Here is a 20,305-nt window from a genome sequence, read left to right as displayed (position 1 = left end):
GCCCCGCCTTAACAGCTTTGAGGCTCCATATACTCTAGACTCGGAGACACCCTACTATGACCATATTTGCTGTTTCTCTGTACCTGGAAACCACCTGTTTTCCACATTACTTCTAGGACTCTGGTCCTGTAGCTGTGGTGCCCAGTCCATCTGTAAACTTTGTCGTTCCTGGTGGCTGTCCCTGCAGTCCAGTGGAGGCTGTTTGCTGACTGACCTTCAGTCTTTCACCTCTTTGGAGTGCTTGGCAGCCAAGTCCAGGGGTGGAGCCTGGATCAGGCGCTATGGGGAGGGCTTGCCTAAAGTGACCACTTACAGCCCTGGTCCTCAGCTCTTGGATACCTGCCTGGAAGCTGGCTGTCCTGTATCCAGTGACCTTGTAGGTGGACCAGAACAGGGCTCAAGGGGCCCAGGGCACTCTCCCACCCCAAGGCCCTTTTCTCCATTTGCTCCTCCCTTGTCACTTCTACTCCGCCCCTTAGGGCCCTAAACTTCCTGGGCCGGAACTGGGCTTTTCCTGCCCCAGTTGAGGGTAGGGGCGGCTTTTGGCCTTAGGAGAGGAAAAAATGGAGTCCAGGAGAGCAGCGCCCGGGCCACCCAGCCAGGGCTCAGCTGTGGGCGCGGGGTCAGCCGCGGAGCTCGTGTACCATCTAGCTGGGGCCCTGGGCACTGAGCTGCAGGAGCTGGCACGCCGGTTCGGGCCCGACGCGGCGGCTGGGCTGGTGCCACTAGTGGTGCGGGCGCTGGAGCTCTTGGAAAAGGCCGCCGTGGGGCCGGCGCCGGACTCGGTGAGTCACCGGCTCCTCCTCTTACCCCGGGCAGCCAGCAGGCCCTAACCCCGAGTCCCCCGGTTCCCCCAGCTGCAGGTGTCCGCGCAGCAGGCCGAACTGGAGCTGCGGCGGCTGCGCGAGGAGAACCAGCGTCTCCGCCGGGAGCTGGGCTCAGGGCCGCAGGGTGAGTGCGGGTCCCGCCGGAGCACAGTGAGCTAGGGGCACCCGGGGCCTTCGCACCCCGAGACCGGTGCTAAGAACACCCCTTCCTTAGAGGAGCGCGCGCTGCTGCGACAGCTCAAGGAAGTGACAGACCGACAGAGGGACGAGCTTCGGGCACACAGCCGAGATCTAATGCGCCGAAGCCAAGAGACCGAGGCGGTGAGGGCCGGCCGGACGCGGGCACGGAGGGGGCGGAGCCGTGGCGGGCTTCGGAGCCCCGCCCACTAGCTCTCTCGCTCCACCCCCAGCTGCAGGAGCAGCTGCAGCGCCTCCTGCTGGTCAACTCGGAGCTGCGGCACAAGCTGGCCGCAGTGCAGACCCAACTCAGGGCGGCGCAGGACCGGGAGAGGGAACGCCAGATAGCTCGGGATGGCTCCCGCCAACTGGCGGAAGAACAGAGGCTGAAGCCCGAAGCGGCAACCCCAGATGACCGGGTGAGAGCCGGAGCGGAGTCAGGATACATCCCAGAGCTCGCAGCATCCAGCGCTTGGGCCAGGCCTGGGTGTGCCGTGCAGTATAGAGGTCTGCAGGAAATCGGAAGGCAGCAACGGAGTTTTGGTTGCAGCAGTAGTCCACCACCTACTGTAGTAGCAACCTTGTTCCTTAAGGTTTCCTACCAGACGCTTCGGTTAACATTACTGTGAGCGCTGGGATTTAGGGGAGGGCTAAGAGAGGCTACCCTCTGACCGTGCCTGACCCTGCACAGGTGGATGCCCAGCAGCGGCCAGAGCACCCTCCAGAGGCCGTTCAATGTGGCTTCAGCCGGGAGGAGCTTCAGCAGATCCTTCAGGAGCGGAATGAGCTCAAAGCCAACGTATTCTTGCTCAAGGAGGAACTGGCCTACTTCCAGCGGTGAGGGGCCGGAAGTTAGGACCCCTGTTCCTGGGTCGGAAGTTAGGACCCCTGTTCCTGGGCCACAGGTCACCCCACCTCATTTTTTTTTAATCATTTATAGAGTCAGCAGTGATATTTGCCAGTGTCCTGCTCAGGCACTGGAAAGAAATAAATTCCATAGTCCCTGCCCTTCTGGAACCTCATTCAAACAGGGCAGCACCAAGGGCCAGCAGGCCGGAGCAGCAGGCCAGAAGTATTCTGAGGAGGGGCCATCTAAGCTCAGTTCAGAGGTGTTAGCAGGTGTTTCCAGGGGAAACAGAGCATAGTACTCAATTGAAACCTACTGTTGGCATTCCCACTTTCTTCCCCCTTCCACACCCTTCCTTAGAGAGCTGCTCACGGATCACCGGGTCCCTGGGCTTCTCCTTGAAGCCATGAAGGTGGCAGTGAAGAGACAGCGAAAGAAGATCAAGGCCAAGATGTTAGGGACACCAGAGGAAGCAGAGAGCAGGTAAGATCCTGCCTCCGTACCCACTGCAGGAACCCTTTGCCTGCTACAGTTCTACTGTGTCCAATGACCCAGCCTAGCCATGCCCTGCACCTCACTGAACCTGCTGTCCCCCTGTCCATCCTTCTGTCTGGAACCCGCGGCTCCCATTTACCCTGGCTGCTGTCCGACCTGCTGAAGAAACTGTTAATGCCACTTCTCCACGTTCATTTCTGTTCCCTTCCTTGGCTGGATCTCTTTATTAAAGGAAGCTGTGGCTTCCCTGTTGGCCAGACTAGAAAGTGAAAGCCTCAAGGTGTCCTGTGTCTCCTCAGTGTCCGCTCTCCAGCCCTGAGGCCTCTGCAGCCACTCCATTTTCCCCTGAGGCTCCATATGAGCTGGACTCACAGTGTCTGTCCCTTAAGCCCTTTTGTCTTTATCTTAGTGATGATGAGGATGACTCGTGGCTTCTGCTCTCCAATGACAAGGATGATGCTCCTCTAGTTCCTGGATCCAGAATACAAAATTTGTATGTTGGGGGAGGGGAGGGCAGGAGGAGGTGGAGGAGGGGCCTGCCTGGTTCTTCTCCACCCCTCTGTTCTGCTCGGCTGCCTTCACACTGCTCTCCCGGATCTGTCTTCCCTCTGCCCCTTTGCCCTAAGTGCCTTCAGATCCCTGTGACCGTGTGCCATCCTCTTCCCCCCGAAGCCCCCTCTTCACCTCTCTCTGCCTTCAGCCTGCACCCCGACATCTCTCCTGGTTTTCCTTCCAGCTTTGGCTTATGGTATCGGGGTGAAACTGAGGCCCCTGAAACTGAGACCAGCAACACAGCTCCCAGCAGGCTACAGGAAGGAGAAGAGACCCCACAGCAACCCCACATGGAACCCGTGGGCAGCCTTCCAGCCCCCAACTCCTGACTAGCCCTTCTGTGCTTCCGATGAACATCTTGCTCCGAGGGCTTCGGCTATCAAGAGGCCTAACTTTGAGTTCCGGCTGTGTACAGATGTGTGACCTCAAACAAGGGCGAGGCTCCCCTCTATACCTAGCCTGCACTAGGCATGATGGGATTTCAGCCTCTCTCCCTTTCTTGATGTCTTTGTCCCACACTTCGGAGCCAGAGGTGACAGTGTCTCTGAGCTCCACTTTCCCCACTGAGAGACAGAGGGCTGCCTGCCTACCTCCCTGAGGCTTATGCAGGTGATCAGTGCAATAAAGCTTGTACCCATAGTACCCCTAAAAATGCTCCCTGTCTGTCTGTCGGTGGTCTGTTACCTCCCAGCCCAGCCAGGAACAGGGGCATGGTGATGTTTCATGAAAGGTCTCCGTGGCGCCTCTTTGAGGATGAGGAACGTCTCTTTATTTTGGGAGTATGGCTCCCACCCTCACCCCACCACTCTGCCTGCCTCCAATACTTAGAGAACCCGTGGCTTCAATCTTTTGGCCTCCTCTAGGCTAAGGCCACTCAGGCTTCACCATCAGCTTTCATTCTGAGTGCTCAGCTGCCTGCCTTCTCAGGGAGGTGCCTCATAGCAGCCCGCCCTCTATGTTGGCTTCCTCAGGAAAAGCCTTGGGAGGAAGCAGGGAGGGGGTTGGGCGCTGTGGGGACCAGATCAAACCAGACCCTCCTACTACACTGGCCGCCATGGGACTAGGGTTGGTAGTCCCACTGCTGCTGCTCTGGACTCAGGGGACACAGGGATCCACACTAGACCCAGCCGGTCAGCACGTCTGTAGAGGCAGCAGGTGGGTCTTGTGGGAGTCTGACTGGTAGAGATGGTGGCTGACTAGGGTTAAGTCATTTCGGAAAATCAAGAGGCGAGTAAGAGGTCATGGGCCTGACGGAAGGGGCTCTGAGGGGCAGCCTGGCAGGTAATAACTGGCCAGGGCAGATGGTGGGAAGGTCAGGGAAGGAAAAAAGGGGGGTTGGAAACATGGATATTATGACTATGGTCTGTGACATCAGGGCTAGATATCCTAAGTGGGGCTGGAGAAGACCCCCACACCTCAGCCAGCATTTGTGACCCACGCTATGGGGACCTGCTGTCCCCTTTCTGCCCTACAGCCCCTCTGAGCTCCAGTGCTGTCCAGGCTGGAGGCAGAAAGATCAAGAATGCACCATCCGTGAGTAGCCAGGACAGTCCCCTAGCCAAGGAAAGGAAGGATATGACCCAGTAAACCCTTCCAACACTAGCTCCCCTCCTGAGCCCTGGAACCAGTGTCCACCCTGTGACACATGCCCCTCTCCGGCACGAAGAGGAGGCTTTAAAAGGAGCATAGCCCCAGGAGTTGGGGGGAGGGGGAGGGATGGCCCTTGTTTGTGTCCCAGTCCTTTCCAGCCTGGGTGGGGTGTTTTTCAGCCATCTGTGAGGGGCCTGATGCCTGCAGGAAAGACGAGGTGTGCGTGAAGCCAGGCCTCTGTCGATGTAAACCTGGATTCTTCGGAGCCCAGTGCAGCTCCCGTGAGTTTCAAGGGCCGGGTGAAGTTGTTAGGCAAAAGCGAGTGAGGGGCAGGAAGTGGGCAACGCAAACAGAGATGTAAACGTCGAGGTGTAAGGTCAAAATCCCCCAAAGGTCACTGAGGAAACAGGTTCAGAAATGGGCAGTCATCAGAGGAGATGCCCTGGGTGGCCTGGTTTTACCCACTGCCATAAAACCCTGTTTATCCAGTATCTTTGCTTCTAACTTCTCAGTAAGAAGAAATACAGAGGTGGGTGGGTGGGACGTCATAGGTCTATGATCCCTGCTGACTATACCCTATACTTGAGTGGAGGGTAGCTGGAGCCGGGACTAGGCTCTCAAGAAAGGGTGAGCAGTAAGTACCACGAATCTCTGGGTTGAAAGGGGACATATGGACTTTCCTGCCATCCTGGTGGGCATCTTCTACCTGAAATCCAGGTGTCAGTGATGACCAAGGGTAGGGGGACACCTCGGCAGGGAGGGGGAAGGGACATGAATGAAATCCCATCCACCTATAAGAGTCTGGACACATCCCTGTCAAACTCAAGATCTGTGTTCTGGAATGTGAAATGGACGTTAAGCCAAGGCTGAGTTTTATCATCTGAATCTGGGGCCGGAAATGAGCTGAGTCCCAGGAGGAGAGGCTGCCAGATGTTCCCAGGGTCTGTCCTTGGCTCTTGAAGGAAGGGGAAGGGCGAGGACCTGTGCCCAGGCTTAAATTCACTTATCTTCCATTGCTAACCTCACAGGCTGCCCAGGCCAGTACTGGGGCCCTGACTGCCGTGAGACCTGCCCTTGCCATCCCAATGGCCAGTGTGAGCCAGACACTGGTGTGTGCCAGTGCAAGCCTAACTACTGGGGTAGTCGTTGTGAATCCCCCTGCACCTGCGGCCCTCACGGACGATGCGACCCTAAGACAGGTGCGTGCCACTGCAATGCCGGCTGGTGGTCGCTCGCATGTAATCGTCCTTGCCAGTGCAACCCCATAGCGCGCTGTAACCAGGACAACGGAGCCTGCCTGTGCCCGCCTGGCTGGTGGGGCCGCCGCTGCAGCTTCAAGTGCAGATGTCACACCTCGCCCTGTAATCAGGACTCTGGCTACTGCACCTGCCTGCAGGGCTGGTGGGGTCCTGAGTGTAGCCAGAGGTGCCAGTGTGTGCGAGGCCAGTGCAGCGTTACTTCTGGCCACTGCTCCTGCCCTCCTGGCTTCCACGGAGCCCGCTGTGAGCTGCCCTGCAACCCTGGCCGCTATGGACAACAGTGCAAAGAAAGGTAAGGGGGACAGGGACAGGGACAGGGAACTGCAGGCAGAGGGGGGCAAGAAATAAGACAGGTGTATGGAGGGGAGTCTCTCAGGCGATCTCCAAAATATATATAAGGCAGGGATGAAAGAAAAAAAAAACTCCACTGTATCTACGTCCACCCATGCCTACTTCTCACAGCCCCATTAATGTTAAAAAGTAGAAGCCGGGTGGCAGTGGTGCACACCTTTAATCCCAGCACTCAGGAGGCAGAAGCAGGAGGATCTCTGTGAGTTCGAGGCCAGCCTGGTCTACAGAGCGAGATCCAGGACAGCCAGGGCTACCCAGAGAAACTCTGCCTCAAAAACACAACAACAAGGTGAAAACCACTGGGCTGGAGAGACGGCTCTTTCAGAGGACCTGAGTGTTGGTATCAGCACGTGCATCTGTTGCCCTCTACTGGCGATAACTGTACTCATGTGCGCATACCTCCACACAGATACTCAAGCTTACAGAGCAGTGTTTCTCAAAACTCCCTAATGCTGCAATCCTTTAATGCTATTCCTCATGTTGTAGTGACCCCCCAACCATAAAATTACTTTCATTGCTACTTCATAACTGTAATTTTTCTACTGTTATGAATTGTAATGTAAATATCTGATATGCAGGATATCTGATATGTGACCCCTGTGAAAGGGTTGTTGAACCCCTAAGGGGGTCATGACCACAGGTTGAGAACTGCTGATACAGTATATATATATATAATTTTATATTTTGTATTTTGTACTTTATATTTCATATTTATATATTGCTGAGCGTAGTAGTGCATATCTTTAATCCCAGCTCTGAGCAGAGGCAGGCAGATCTCTGAGTTTGAGGTCAGCCTGGTTTACATAGTTCCAGGCCAGCCAGAACTACATAGTAAGAGCCTGTCTCTGTAGCCATAAGCTTCTCCGGTCCCACCCCACCCCATCCCAAGCTGCTTATAAAATAATCACTCAGAGGCTTAATATTATTTGCAAATTACGTAGCCTATGGCTCAGGCTTCTTACTAGCTAGCTCTTACAACTTAATTCAACCGATAACTATTAATCTATGTATCACCACGTGTTCCTGGCTTTACCTGTGTCCCACTACAGGTTGCTCCTTGGACTGCGGCTGGCATCTTCTTCCTTCCTCTCCTTTCTCCTTTCACTAACTCTCTTGGATTTTCCCGCCTGGTTCCATCCTGCCCCGCCATAGGCCAATGCAGCTTTATGTATCAGCCAATGGGAGTAACACATATTCACAGCATACAGAAAGACATCCCACAGCATGTCTCAAAAAAAATCATCTATCTATATCTATATTTATCTATCTCTATAATCCCTATAGTCAGGAGAATGAGGTAAGAGGATTCCCTGTGAGGCTGCAAGTTCCTAGCCTTGTTTACATAGCAAGTTCAAGCCAGCCAGCATGACATAAGTGAGACTCTCCAAAAAGAAAAACAAACAAAAATTACCGCCCAGCCTGTTGTGTTGGGTTAGGCCTATAATCGCGGCACTTGGAAAGCAGAAGCATAAGGGTCTCATATTTGACTTCAGCCTGGGCTGCACACTGAGGCAGCAAGACTAGGTGGGATCCGTAGTAACAATCTAGAGGCAGGAGGATCCCTTTAATACCATCTTTAACAACATAGCAAGTCTGAGGCTAGCCTGGGCTACATGAAGACCCTGTCTCAATGATTCCCCTCCCCACAAAGTAGCAACAAACTACATATATTTTTTAATTAATTTATTTATTTATGTATTTATTTTTCTATTATCAGCTTGATACACTATAAATTCTTATCCTAATAGTGATAGTGAAATGTTTCATTGAGGCTTGCCCAGTAATTGAGTAAAACCAAAACTTATTATAAGCCACAGTCATTCTAGGGTCTCCCTTGCTATATAGCCTCCCTGGTTCTGTGGGTTGCAATCTGATTGTTCTTTGCTTTATATCTAGTATCCACTTATGAGTGAGTACATACCATGTTTGTCCTTCTGGGTTTGGGTTACCTCACTCAGGATGATATTTTCTAGTTCCATCCATTTGCCTGCAAATTTCATGCTGTCATTGTTTTTCTCTGCTGAGTAGTACTCCATTGTGTATATGTACCACATTTTCTTAATCCATTCTTCAGTTGATGGCATCTAGGTTGTTTCCAGGTTCTGATTATTACAAATAGTGCTGCTGTGAACATAGTTGAGCATGTACCTTTGTGGTATGATTGAGCATTCCTTGGGTATATGCCCAAGAGTGGTATGGCTGGGTCTTGAGGTAAATCGATTCCCAATTTTCTGAGAAACCGCCATACTGATTTCCACAGTGGTTGTACAAGTTTGCATTCCCACCAACAGTGGAGGAGTGTTCCCTTTGCTCCACATCCTCTCCAACATTGACTGTCATTAATGTTTTTGATCTTAGCCATTCTGACAGGTGTAAGGTGGTATCTCAGAGTCGTTTTGATTTGCATTTCTCTGATGATTAAGGATGTTGAGCATTTCTTTAAATGTCTTTCAGCCATTTGAGATTCTTCTTTTGAGAATTCTCTGTTTAGCCCTTTAGCCCATTTTTTAATTGGATTGTTCAGTATTTTGATGTCTAGTTTCTTGAGTTCTTTATATACTTTGGAGATCAGTCCTCTGTCAGATGTGGGGTTGGTTAAGATCTTTTCCCATTCTGTAGGCTGTCTTTTTTGTCTTATTGACCGTGTCTTTTGCTCTACAGAAGCTTCTCAGTTTCAAGAGGTCCCATTTATTAATTGTTGTGCTCAGTGTCTGTGCTGCTGGTGTTATATTTGGGAAGTAATCTCCTGTGCCAATACATTCAAGAGTACTTCCTACTTTCTCTTCTATTAAGTTTAGTGTATCTGGATTTATGTTGAAGTCTTTGATCCACTTGGACATGAGTTTTGTGCATGGTGACAGATATGGATCTATTTGTAATCTTTTACATGTTGACATCCAGTTATGCCAGCATACATTTGATGTCAGCCTGGGCTGCACACTGAGGTAGCAAGATTATGTAGGATCAGTAGTAACAGTCTAGAGGCAGGAGGATCCCTTTAATACCATCGTTAACAACATAGTAAGTCTGAGGCTAGCCTGGGCTACATGAAGACCCTGTCTCAATGATTCCCCTCCCCACAAAGTAGCAACAAACTATATTTAAAAAAAAAAAAAAAGGAATGGATTCAGGGATGCAGATCAGTAGTAGAGAGCTGGCCTGGCATTCACTAAGCCCTAGGTTCAATTTCATCACCAGAAAGTCAGGGAGGAAAATGTAGAGCAAGACATTAAATCCCATAATACCTGCGGTATTTGAAACAATGAGTCAAAATGTAACCAGACAACATAAAACTCAGCCTTTACTATGAAAAAATAAGAATGTACTATAGCCATTTTTGTTTGTTTGTTTTCTTCTCTTCTTTTCCTTTCTGTCTTTGGCTTGGTTTGGTGTGGTGTGGGTTCCAATCTCATGTAGATTAGGCTGACCTCAAACTCCTGACGCTCCTTGCCTCTACCTCCCAAGTGCTGGGATTACAGGCATGCACCACCCCAGCTAGCTCCTCCCCTCTCTTTTCTTTGATGTTTTTGAGGCAGGGTCTCCTTCCATAGCCCAGGCAGACCTGCTTCCTGAGCACTGGGGTTTCAGGTCCTGGCCACCTCTCCCAGCCTGTAGGTTTTTTTTTTTTTTCCTGAGTGTTGATCAGAATCAGTCAAACTGAATTTTTTTAACGACAGGGTCTTTTTATGTAACTCAGGCTGGTGTTGGCTTTGCAGATGTCTTCCTGATTCTGCCTCTGACTGCTGGGATTATGAGCAGAAGGCACCACACCCAGCTCAGCTAAACTGATTTTATGGTCACCTCTTCTCCCTGATAATGAATCCCAGGTGATTAAGTATCTGGAGAGAAGAATCAAGTTCCTATTAGCACAATGGAAAATTAAGATGAATTAATCCTAAAACTATCGTGATGAAATACTTTCTATGTATCTATGTATCTATCTATGTATCTATGTATCTATCTATCTATCTATCTATCTATCTATCTATCATCTATCTATCTATCTATCTATCTATCTATTTTGGCTTTTCAAGACAGGGTTTCTCTGTGTGGCCTTGGCTGTAGCTAGAGTTTTCATGCCTTGCCCAAAGTCAGGACAAATCTTTGTCACCCGCCAGTCCCACAGCCGCTCAGACCCAACCAAGTAAACACAGAGACTTATATTGCTTACAAACTGTATGGCCATGGCAGGCTTCTTGCTAACTGTTCTTATAGCTTAAATTAATCCATTTCTGTAAATCTATACCTTGCCACGTGGCTCGTGGCTTACTGGCATCTTCACATGCTGTTTGTCATGGTGGCGGCTGGCAGTGACTCCCTTTCCCTTTCGGTTCCCTTAATTCTTCTCTCTGTTAGTCCCGCCTATACTTCCTGCCTGGCCACTGGCCAATCAGTGTTTTATTTATTGACCAATCAGAGCAACAGATTTGACATACAGACCATCCCACAGCACTTGGCTGTCCTGGAACTTGCTCTGTAGACCAGGTTGGCCTGGAACTCAGAGATTCTCCTGCCTCTGCCTCCTGAGTGCTGGGATTAAAGGTATGTGCCACTACTACCTGGTCCATTAATTAATTAATTAGTTTGTTTGTTTGTTTAGGTGTTTTGAGACAGGGTTTCTCTGTGTAGCTTTGGAGCCTGTCCTAGAACTCGCTCTGTAGAGTCTGGCCTCAAACTCACAGAGATCCACCTGCCTCTGCCTCCCAAGTGCTGGGATTAAAGGCCTGCACCACCACTGTCCAGTTATTTATTTTTAATAATTAAAAAAACTTTATTTTTATTTTATTGCGTGTGGGTGTTTTACCAACACGTTTGTCTATGCACTGGTGCTTGCAGAGGCCAGAGGGGACCCCAGGTCCCCTAGAATTGGAGTTACATCCAGTTGTAAGTTACCGTGTGGGTACTAGGAACTGAACCCTATTCCTCTACAACAGTGGTTCTCAACCTTCCTAATGCTGCTACCCTTTAATACAGTTCCTCATGTTGCAGTGACCCGCAACCATAAAATTATTTTGTTGCTACTTCATAACTGTAATTTTGCTACTGTTATGAATTGTAATGTAAATATCTAATATGTAGGATATCTGATATGTGATCCCTGTAAAAGGGTCATTCAAAGGTGTTGATACTCCCAGGCTGAGAGCCACTACTTACAATTATTCTTAACTGTTGAGCCATCTCTCCAGTGCCTATGTATTTTGTTTTGTTTTGTTTTTGTTTTTGTTTTTGAGACAGAGTTTCTTGGTGTAACAGCCTTGGCTGTCCTGGAATGGGCACATGGTTAGCCTCTACAGAGGTCTGCCTACCTGAAGACATACACCACCACACCCAGCTGCCTATGTATTTCTTTTTGAGAGGACTCACTATATAGATCATATTATACTATATAGTACAAGAAGTACATTGTAAGTCCATTCTTATATATAAACTCACAGAGATCTTACCTGCTTCTGCCTCTGCCCTGCTACCTGATTTTCCTGGAGCTGGGATTAAAGGTGTGTGCCACTATAGCCAGCATTATTTATCTTTGGAAATGACAGAGTCTTAGGGGCTGGAGAGATGGCTCAGCACTTAAGAGGACTGGCTGTTCTTGCAAAGGACTGGGTTTTGATTCTCAGCATCCACATGATGACTTGAAATCATCTGCAACTCCAGTTTCAGAGGATCTGAAGCCCTCTTCTGGCCTCCATGGTCACCAGGAATACAAGTGGTGTACAGACATACATGTGGGCAAAATACCCATACACATTAAGAAAAAAAAAGACAGGGTTTCTACTGGCCACCAAGGCTGTACCACGTGTGTGTTCAAGAAGAATGAGTCGCTGGGCAGTAGTGGCACAAGCCTTTAATTCCTGCACTCGGGAGGCAGAGGCAGGCGGATCTCTGTGAGTTCGAGGCCAGCCTGGGCTACAGAGTGAGTTCCAGGAAAGGCTCCAAAGCTACACAGAGAAACCCTGTCTTGAAAAACCAAAAGAAAAAAGAAAAACAAACCAAAAAAAGAAGAATGAGTCTGTAGACTTTTCTGTTATAGTTATACTAATATACCTTAAAAATAAATAAAAAAGGACAGGGTGTCTATGTGTTGCCCAGGCCAGTCTCAAATTCCTGTGCTCAAGTGGTTGTCCTCTCACAGCCTCCTAAGCAGTTCCTTATGTGGCATGTGTCCCTGTCCCCAGCCTCTCAGTCCTAGCCTCAGAGATTGTGTGGTATGGGAAACAGGACAGAGAAAGGGGAGGAAGAGGGATGGGTGGGAGGGAGGTAGAGGGTGCGTGGTAACTTGACTGCTCTGGCTGGGCTGGTAGCCTCTGGCATCCCTTGTGAACCCAGGGAAGGATGAGTCACAGAGCAGGGTCTCAGGAGTGAGGCGGAGGCCTGTGAGCCCTCGGAGATGATCTAGCTGAACTTTCCAATGTACAACACAGGTGTGGCTTCAGCCTGACTGATCCATCTGGGACCTGGATGTTCTCCAGTGTCCCGAGGCCTGAGTGGGCAGTGTGGGAAGTTGACAGGTTGGAAGGTATGGCACTCAGTCTGCCCCCACTGAGCCCATGAACACTTTTTCTTGCCAGCTGTGGCCACTGCAAGCCGAATGCCACGTGTTCTCCGGTCACGGGCAATTGTGAATCGTGCAAGCCGGGCTGGAACGGGACACAGTGCAAGCAGTCATGTCCTCCAGGCACCTTTGGTGAGAGGTGCCATGAGCAGTGCCCCCGCTGCTCGCTTGGAGAGCCCTGTGATGCAGAGACCGGGTACTGCCGGCGCTGTGACCCTGGTTGGCTAGGGCACAGGTGAGGGGTTACCTTCCTCAGGATACGTTTGTCTCCTCGACCCTCCCTCTCAGCTGCTTTTTCTGGGAGAGCTGAGTTCACAGTCACACAACTCAGGGACAGCCTCCTGGCCCTGCTGAGGTGAAGAGAAGGTTCTGAGGGGCTCTGGGAAGGGTATACATCTAGCTGCCTCCTACTCCATCCTTTCCTTTTCCCTTCAGGGACCCATAAATTGTCACCCACTTGGGTTTGGCTCCAGCTTCAAGGCCGTGTATACTAGAGCTTTGCTGCAGGGGAATGACCCTTTGGGGAGTCTAAGTCCAGGAACATGGGAAAGGCTATAGGGCCTTTCTGCCCTCTCAGTTCTGAGTTTTGCTTCCCTTTTGTGGCTCCAGATGTGAGAACCCGTGTCCCCTCGGTTCCTTCGGGGAGGGTTGCAGCTCTACCTGCCCCGACTGTGTTCAGGGGACCTGCGATGCAGTGACAGGGGAATGTGTCTGCAGTGCTGGCTACTGGGGGACCAGGTAAGCACAAGGCCTTGGGGACAGGGAATTATGGGAGATGAGGTCAGCCCTCTGTGTAAGGTTTCCTAAACATCCCTCACTGAGCCTCTCTGCTTCCCAGAAACCCTCTCTCCAACCCTAAAACATTAATTCTCCTGTGTGGGGTGGCGCCTTCTGAAGAAAGTCAGAGGTTAATCTAAAAGGACTAAAAAGTAAATGAGACTTTTGTTTGTTTGTTTGTTTGTTTGTTTTTAAAGGAAAACAGTAGGTTGGGCGGTGGTGGTGCACTCCTTTAATCCCAGCACTCGGGAGGCAGAGCCAGGTAGATCTCTGTGAGTTCGAGGCCAGCCAGGGCTACAGTGTGAGATCCAGGACAGGCACCAAAACTACACAGAGAAACCCTGTCTCGAAAAATGAAAAAAAGAAAGAAAGAAAGAAAGAAAACAATAAAAAGAATTTTTAAATGGAAGAAAATAATCAGGGAAAAAAGGGATGAAGACTCACTATTCAGATGAAGACTTTACTTAGGGGTGGGACCCGGACCCCGATATTGTTCCTCTAGTACTTTGGGTGTCAAGCAGCCAGCATGTCCAGTCAGGTGTCTATTTAAGGACCACACATAGCATCAAGTGAGAAGACTTGTTTTTATAGAGGAAGGGATGGAGGTCCAGGGCATTAGGGGCGGGACAGGTCCTGATGCACTGTGCCTTGCTTCTCCACATTAAGGCTGAGGGATGAGGGTCATCAGAGGCGGGTCCTACCCAAAGTCTCTACCGTGACTCTCCACACTGAAGGGCCACTTAGCATGTGACTTAGAAGTCAGAGGGGTCGTCCTGGCAGGGGCCAGGGACAGTACCCAGAAATCTACCCTACCTGTAGTACCTTCAGCCGGCCTTTCTGATTATCTACCCCTAGCTGCAATAGTTCCTGCCCATCTGGCTTCCATGGAAACAACTGCTCTATCCCCTGCCAATGTCCAGAGGGGCTCTGCCACCCTGTGTCTGGGGCTTGCCAGTTGGGTAAGTGGAGAGAAGAGGGGGGAGCATTTGGTCCTTCTCATGGTCTTCAGGAGTCTCACCTGAGGGAAAGTTGGACCCACTTCAGAGATGGGATCCTCGAGGGCCCTGAATATGTAACCATCTCCCATGTCCCTAGGCCATCATGGTAAAAACGCCCTCATTGTGGGCATCCTGGTACCTCTGCTGCTCCTCCTCCTGGGTATCATTGGCTGTGTCTACTGCTACTCAGCTAACCGACCGGACCCCAAGGACAGGTAAACACTGGCCATTCTGTGTGTTCCTTTTGGGGTGGGGAAGGGCTGAACTTGTCACACTTCAGGTAGTAATAATTAGTACAGATTGAAGCCTGGAACCGCTTGTCTCCCTTAGAAACCTTTGACAAGGAAGTGTCTGAGTCACATGGACATGAGCAGGCGTTACTGAGTGGCTGGGGACTCAAAGTCAGACCTGCAACGGAAGGCTGAGCTTGTGACATCGTGACAAGGGTTGGGGCATAAGAGAATCCACTCAGTTCAGAAGCGAAGGGAAGAGATCAGATCCCAAAACCTCAGGAAAGCCTGACAGTGGTGGCTCATGCCTTTAGTCTCAACACTTGGGAGGCAGAAGCTGGTGGATCTCTGTGAGTTCAAGGCTAGCCTGGTCTACAGAGCAAGTTCCAGGACAGCCAAGGCTATACACAGAGAAACTCTGTCTCAAAAAAAAAAAAAAAAAAAGCCAGAAAGAGAGAGACAAGAGAAAAAGTCTGAGCTGTGGATTTGCGAAGACCACAGCCTGAGGGGTGGATTATGGAGGCCCCGGGAGGCCCAGGGAGGCCCCGGGAGCATGTGTTCATCTGTTGCATTGTTCTTCCTCTCTCTTGGCCCCTTGGACAATCACCACATCATGGGAGTTTGGAACAGGGAACGCAGTGGTGAGAGGATCATTTTCCTCAGTTTACTAAGCCACTGAGGTTCGTGGTGTCTCAGCTGCTCATGGCTCACAAGGAGGCCCTGCCTGGCTCACCGCTCTCTGTCCAGTGCTCTCTCTCTTCCATCATGCTAGTAATCACAGCCAGGGCTTGCACATGCTGAGCTGTACCCTTAGCCTTGTTTGCTTGCTTGTTTTTGAGAAAATACTTCACTGTGTAGCTCAGGCTGTCGTGAACTGGATATCCTCATCCTCGGCCACCTGAGTGTAGGATTCAGGGAATGTGCCACCATACGAGACCTAATCCTTGATTTTTATCCTCGGTGCTGTGGGGCATTCATTGGTGGGCATATAGCCTGAGGGTAGAGAAGCAGCCCACCCCTCACCCCCAGAAGAAGATGAGGACTTTTTTTTTTTTTTTTGTTTTTTCGAGACAGGGTTTCTCTGTAGCTTTGCACCTTTCCTGGAACTTGCTTTGTAGACCAGGCTGGCCTTGAACTCACAGAGATCTGCCTGGCTCTGCCTCCCGAGTGCTGGGATTAAAGGCGTGCGCCACCAACGCCTGGCTGAAGATGAGGACTCGTCCAAAAGCTGTCAGAGAAATTTTACAAGCTGTCACTCCAGTTTGGGGGGTGGGGGAGTAAAGTGGGAACAGAGGTTAGTTCTTGGGACTCAGCTAGGATGGTAGTCACAAAAAGCTACATTCTTGAGAAACCATCGCAGGTACCTAGTACTGCCAATGGTTACCATGGAGGCCAAGAAAAGTGCAATCAGAGCCAACACGTTTACTGCCTGGCTCTGGAGGAGTGGTTCTCCACCCTCCTAATGCTGTGGCCCTTTAATACAGTTTCCCATGTTGTGGTGACCCCCCCCATCATAAAATTATTTTTGTTGCTACTTCATAACTGTAATTTCACTACTGTTATGAATTGTAATATCAGTATTTTTGTAGATAGAAGTTTGTCAAAGGGATCGCGACCCATGGGTTAGAACAACTGCTCCAGAGCCATGCTTCCTTCTGTGATTTAGATTTTGGGCTCCATTGTAACGAGTCTTTTTCTGTCCCACCCGCCAGTTTCCAAATAACAACACACAGACGTCTTATTAATTATGAAAGCTCGATCTATAGCTTAGACTTGTTCCTAATTAGCTCTTATAACTTAAATTAACTCATTTATATTAATGATATATATTCTCCATTCTGCCTTGTGGCTGTTACCCTCCTCCTGCACATCCTGCTTGCTCTGCATCTCCTAGTGTCTCTGCCTTTCTTCTTCCCAGAGTCCTCTCTGTCCCCGGAAGTCCCACCTAACCTCTTCCTGCCTAGCTAGTGACCATTCAGCCCTTTATTAAAATGACCAGAAGACACCTTGGCAAAGACATATACCTTCACAGTGTAAACAAATATTCTGCAACACTCCATAGTTTGGGTTTTATTCTATCATCAACGCAGGGCCACTGGAGTAAATGTAGTCATCTGTCACACCCTCTTAGTCTGGCCTGGGCCCCCTTAGGTCCTGTACATTGATCACCCTCCCTCTGCCATCCTCTCAGGCCAGAGAGAACTGGAGCTGCCTTGTTCAGAATGAAGCAGCAGGTGTGGGGGGCCCTCACCAGCCTGGGCTCCACGCTGTCCTGTGGCTCTCTCAGTAACTACAAGCTACCCTGGGTGACAGGTAAGTGAGCACTGGGGGTCAGGGTCAGCAGTCTAGGGCCTCGATGGGACAAGGCTTCCCTTGAGGCAGCAGACCTGACCTGGAGCCCCTACAGTTTCTCACCACGACCCGGAGGTCCCATTCAACCACAGCTTTATCGAGCCTCCCTCTGCCGGCTGGGCCTCTGATGACTCCTTCTCCTCTGATTCTGACTCTGGAGAAGAAGATGAAGGTCACGCCAACTTCATGCCACCTCGAGAAGGTAGCCCCAGCAGCCCCCCGCCCCAGCAGCCCCAGCCCCAGCAGCCTCCCGCCCCAGCAGCCCCCAGCCCCAGCAGCCCCCGCCCCAGCAGCCCCCGCCCCAGCAGCCCCCAGCCCCAGCAGCCCCCCCGCCCCAGCAGCCCCCCGCCCCAGCAGCCCCCAGCCCCAGCAGCCCCCCGCCCCAGCAGCCCCCCGCCCCAGCAGCCCCCAGCCCCAGCAGCCCCCGCCCCAGCAGCCCCCAGCCCCAGCAGCCCCCCCCGCCCCAGCAGCCCCCCGCCCCAGCAGCCCCCAGCCCCAGCAGCCCCCCGCCCCAGCAGCCCCCGCCCCAGCAGCCCCCCGCCCCAGCAGCCCCCGCCCCAGCAGCCCCCGCCCCAGCAGCCCCAGCCCCAGCAGCCCCCCGCCCCAGCAGCCCCAGCCCCAGCAGCCTGGCCCATCTCGGAGCCGTCTGTGCTCCTTAAGTGAATGTGTCTCGTGCTTATTCTTCTCCATTTGCTGATTCTGGCTCTGAGAACAAATTCAGAACAAAGGAGAGTCCTGTCCTCCCCCCGCCTGTGGTCTGGTGGGCAGTAAAAAGAAAAGTCATGCTGAGCGTAATGGCGCATGCCTTTAATCTCAGCATTTGGGAGGCAGAGGCAGGTGAGTTCAAGGCCAGCTTTGTCTACACAGTGAATTCCAGGATGGCCAGAGGTATGTAGAGAGGCCTTGTCTTTTCTTTTCTTTTTTTTTTTTTGGTTTTGGCTTTTTGAGACAGGGTTTCTCTGTGTAGCTTTGGAGCCTGTCCTGGAACTCACTCTGTAGCCCAGGCTGGCCTCGAACTCACAGAGATCCGCCTGCCTCTGCCTCCCAAGTGCTGGGATTAAAGGTGTGCGCCATCACCGGCGAGAGGCCCCTGTCTTTAAAAAAAAAAAAAAAAAAAAAAAAGAAATGTTACCAGACAATAGAGGATAGAATTGTCCTAAAATTCCTTCTGGGAGAAACATAAGCAATATCTACCCCTTCTCCTAAAATTAAGGTCTCAACAACAAACCGAGGCACGATGCCACCAAAGCTTATTCTGGGAACCAACGAATTTATCTGTTTTCCGTATAATGAGGGTTTATTTATAGGGGTATGGGTGCTCCTCCCTGCAATAGGCCATATCTAGAAAGCCTTTACCCATAGGATGTGGGCTTACCCAGCCACACGGATGGAGCCCTCCTCTCCTGTGTATTCCCCAGCCTATATAATCTAGCCCCTCCCCAGAGGCCACATGCATTTAACACATGCATCTGTGTTAAGCCAAAAACAAACAAACAAACAAAAAAAAACCAGGCACACAACAGGTAGTAGGAAGGGCTGGATACTCAGGATACTCTCCACCCCTCCATAAGAGGATGTAAACAGCTGGGATAATCCTTTTCCAAGGGCACAGCTGAACAGTCCAACATGGCAGTTGCTTGGCTCAGAGGACAGTCACAATAGTCATGCTTTAGTGGGACAGGTAAAAAAAGGAGGAACTCCGAAGCTACCCATGTCTGGGGTAGCCTGGGTTAAGGCATGTGTCTGTTAGTAATAACTGCATTGAGTCTAGAAGAATCAGTAGGAATTAGCAAGTGATAAGTAGGCAGTAGTGATGGCATTTTGGATAAACGGGCCCCTGTGCAGTAGTGGCTCAAAGCAGGGAGGGGTAGAGAGAAAAGAGGGAAGGCCTGGAGCTCACTGCACCAGCCCCTCCCCTGCCTTACTCTTCCCTGCCACTTCGTGAGGCCTCTGGGAAGATTCTGTGCTTTTGTGCCCCGGGTAGAACGGATTACAGCAGCATGCCTAGCCTTACACAAGCTCTTTCTGTCTTCTCCCCTGCCAGAGATGGTCTCTGTGGCCCAAAAAGAGTCGCCAGCGGCCAGCCTTCCTGGAGGCCCCTTCCCTCCCCCTGAGGATGCTTCCACACCATTCCCCATCCCTCGCACCTCCAGCCTGGCTCGGGCCAAGAGGCCATCTGTCTCCTTTGCTGAAGGTACTAAGTTTGTGTCACAGAATGGCCGGAGCTCTGGGGATCTCTCCAGCCCCATCCGAAAACCCAAGAGACTCTCCAGAGGGGCTCAGCCGCGTCCTGAAGGGCAGGAGGCCGAGGAGCCTGCAGGCCCAGAGCAAGCAAATACAGAGGAGGATGCTCCTACTGCCACAAGCCCCAGAGAGGCTACCACTAGTCACCACCAACTCCCACCTAGTAACCAGAGAGTGGCCGACTGTGTGGAAACCACCACCAGCAGCATCCAGGAGAGCTCAGGCTCTGTGGCCACGATCTACATGCTGGCAGGGTCACCCCAGAAACCCGAGGGCTCTGTCTGGTCTGTCATCCGTCGTTTGGGAAACTACCAGAAAGATCAGAAGGCACCCAAGGTCAAGAGTGCCATCGCTAAGCCTTTACGCCGATCTCCGGGTCGGAACCAGGGCAGCCCTGGGCTCTCCCAGAGCTCTGGCTCAGCTCCAGATGCCATGCTCTCTGGAACCATAGAGTATACCATGGTTAGGCCAGAGGAAGCATCCAGAGGTCTGGGAGATGGCACTGAGAGCTTAGAGACCGTCCAGGAGCCAGTCTCTGGGAACAGCTCCCTGGGACAGGGTTCCCAGAAGCAGGCCAAAGAGAAGGAGCCGGAGGAGCCCCTGTATGAGAATGTTGCACTCAGGTCTGTGCCACCAAAGCACTGAAGACCCCGCATTTGGTGAATGGAAAGACTGGATGGGGATGTGGAGAGAGGAAGCCGCTGAAACTGTTATGGACCAGATCAGGCTTTGTGCCGGGAACAGATGCCAAGGCTGCGGCAGACTAAGCAGAAACTATGCCCTGGAAGAGGCAAGGGTTAGAGGCCACCTGGCTGTGGGTCTGGCCCTGGCAGTGTCCCCAGGTGGGGCTGGAAGGCCTGGATAGAGACCCTGCGGAATGGGGTCAGCGGAAGGAGGTAGCTGCAGGGCTCTTCCTCTGTTGTCCTGGACTCAGTCCCAAGACTACTCTTTCCATCACTTCAAAACATCTTTTTTTCTGAAATGGAAAACAACCTAAATGCCTGATGATAAAGATTGATTAAACAAGTATTTCTCTTAGAAAATTTATTAATT

The 20,305-nt window shown here is 51.3% G+C and overlaps 2 protein-coding genes across 4 annotated transcripts; both read left to right on the top strand.

Annotated features, from left to right (window-relative positions):
- Positions 1-372: 372 nt before the first annotated feature.
- Rilp (Rab interacting lysosomal protein) lies at positions 373-3,553 on the top strand. Of its 2 annotated transcripts, XM_052756368.1 has the most exons (8): positions 383-785; positions 858-951; positions 1,042-1,148; positions 1,238-1,423; positions 1,696-1,841; positions 2,212-2,334; positions 2,756-2,839; positions 3,083-3,553. In XM_052756368.1, the coding sequence occupies exons 1-8, from the start codon at positions 564-566 to the stop codon at positions 3,225-3,227; spliced, it is 1,107 nt and encodes a 368-aa protein (XP_052612328.1). In that variant the 5' UTR covers positions 383-563; the 3' UTR covers positions 3,228-3,553. The 2 variants fall into 2 exon arrangements, with proteins under 2 accessions (XP_052612329.1, XP_052612328.1); XM_052756369.1 differs by lacking the exon at positions 2,756-2,839 and having other exon boundaries at positions 373-785.
- A 116-nt stretch (positions 3,554-3,669) lies between these two features.
- Scarf1 (scavenger receptor class F member 1) lies at positions 3,670-20,289 on the top strand. 2 transcript variants are annotated; one of them, XM_052756366.1, is made up of 11 exons: positions 3,670-4,053; positions 4,373-4,431; positions 4,668-4,769; positions 5,517-6,039; positions 12,668-12,886; positions 13,261-13,389; positions 14,284-14,387; positions 14,524-14,641; positions 16,848-16,969; positions 17,064-17,210; positions 19,053-20,289. In XM_052756366.1, the coding sequence occupies exons 1-11, from the start codon at positions 3,854-3,856 to the stop codon at positions 19,895-19,897; spliced, it is 2,568 nt and encodes an 855-aa protein (XP_052612326.1). In that variant the 5' UTR covers positions 3,670-3,853; the 3' UTR covers positions 19,898-20,289. The 2 variants fall into 2 exon arrangements, with proteins under 2 accessions (XP_052612326.1, XP_052612327.1); XM_052756367.1 differs by having other exon boundaries at positions 17,101-17,210; positions 19,053-19,811.
- The last annotated feature ends 16 nt before the right edge of the window (positions 20,290-20,305 follow it).

This window comes from Peromyscus californicus, unplaced genomic scaffold, assembly GCF_007827085.1.
Source record: "Peromyscus californicus insignis strain IS unplaced genomic scaffold, ASM782708v3 Scaffold_3__1_contigs__length_106647218, whole genome shotgun sequence".
In the NCBI taxonomy this organism is placed as follows: domain Eukaryota; kingdom Metazoa; phylum Chordata; class Mammalia; order Rodentia; family Cricetidae; genus Peromyscus; species Peromyscus californicus.
The sequence above is the reverse complement of the archived record's forward strand: the minus strand, read 5'-3'. Positions and strand labels throughout refer to the sequence as shown.

Bases quoted from the DNA above. Each gene is read 5' to 3' on its own strand.
- Scarf1 (XM_052756366.1), top strand. From the start codon at position 3,854: ATGTTGGCTTCCTCAGGAAAAGCCTTGGGAGGAAGCAGGGAGGGGGTT. The intron at 4,432-4,667 runs GTGAGTAGCCAG...GGTGTTTTTCAG, and splicing joins AGATCAAGAATGCACCATCC to CCATCTGTGAGGGGCCTGAT. The intron at 4,770-5,516 runs GTGAGTTTCAAG...CTAACCTCACAG, and splicing joins CGGAGCCCAGTGCAGCTCCC to GCTGCCCAGGCCAGTACTGG.
- Rilp (XM_052756368.1), top strand. From the start codon at position 564: ATGGAGTCCAGGAGAGCAGCGCCCGGGCCACCCAGCCAGGGCTCAGCT. The intron at 1,149-1,237 runs GTGAGGGCCGGC...CTCCACCCCCAG, and splicing joins GAAGCCAAGAGACCGAGGCG to CTGCAGGAGCAGCTGCAGCG. The intron at 2,840-3,082 runs GTATGTTGGGGG...TTTTCCTTCCAG, and splicing joins GGATCCAGAATACAAAATTT to CTTTGGCTTATGGTATCGGG.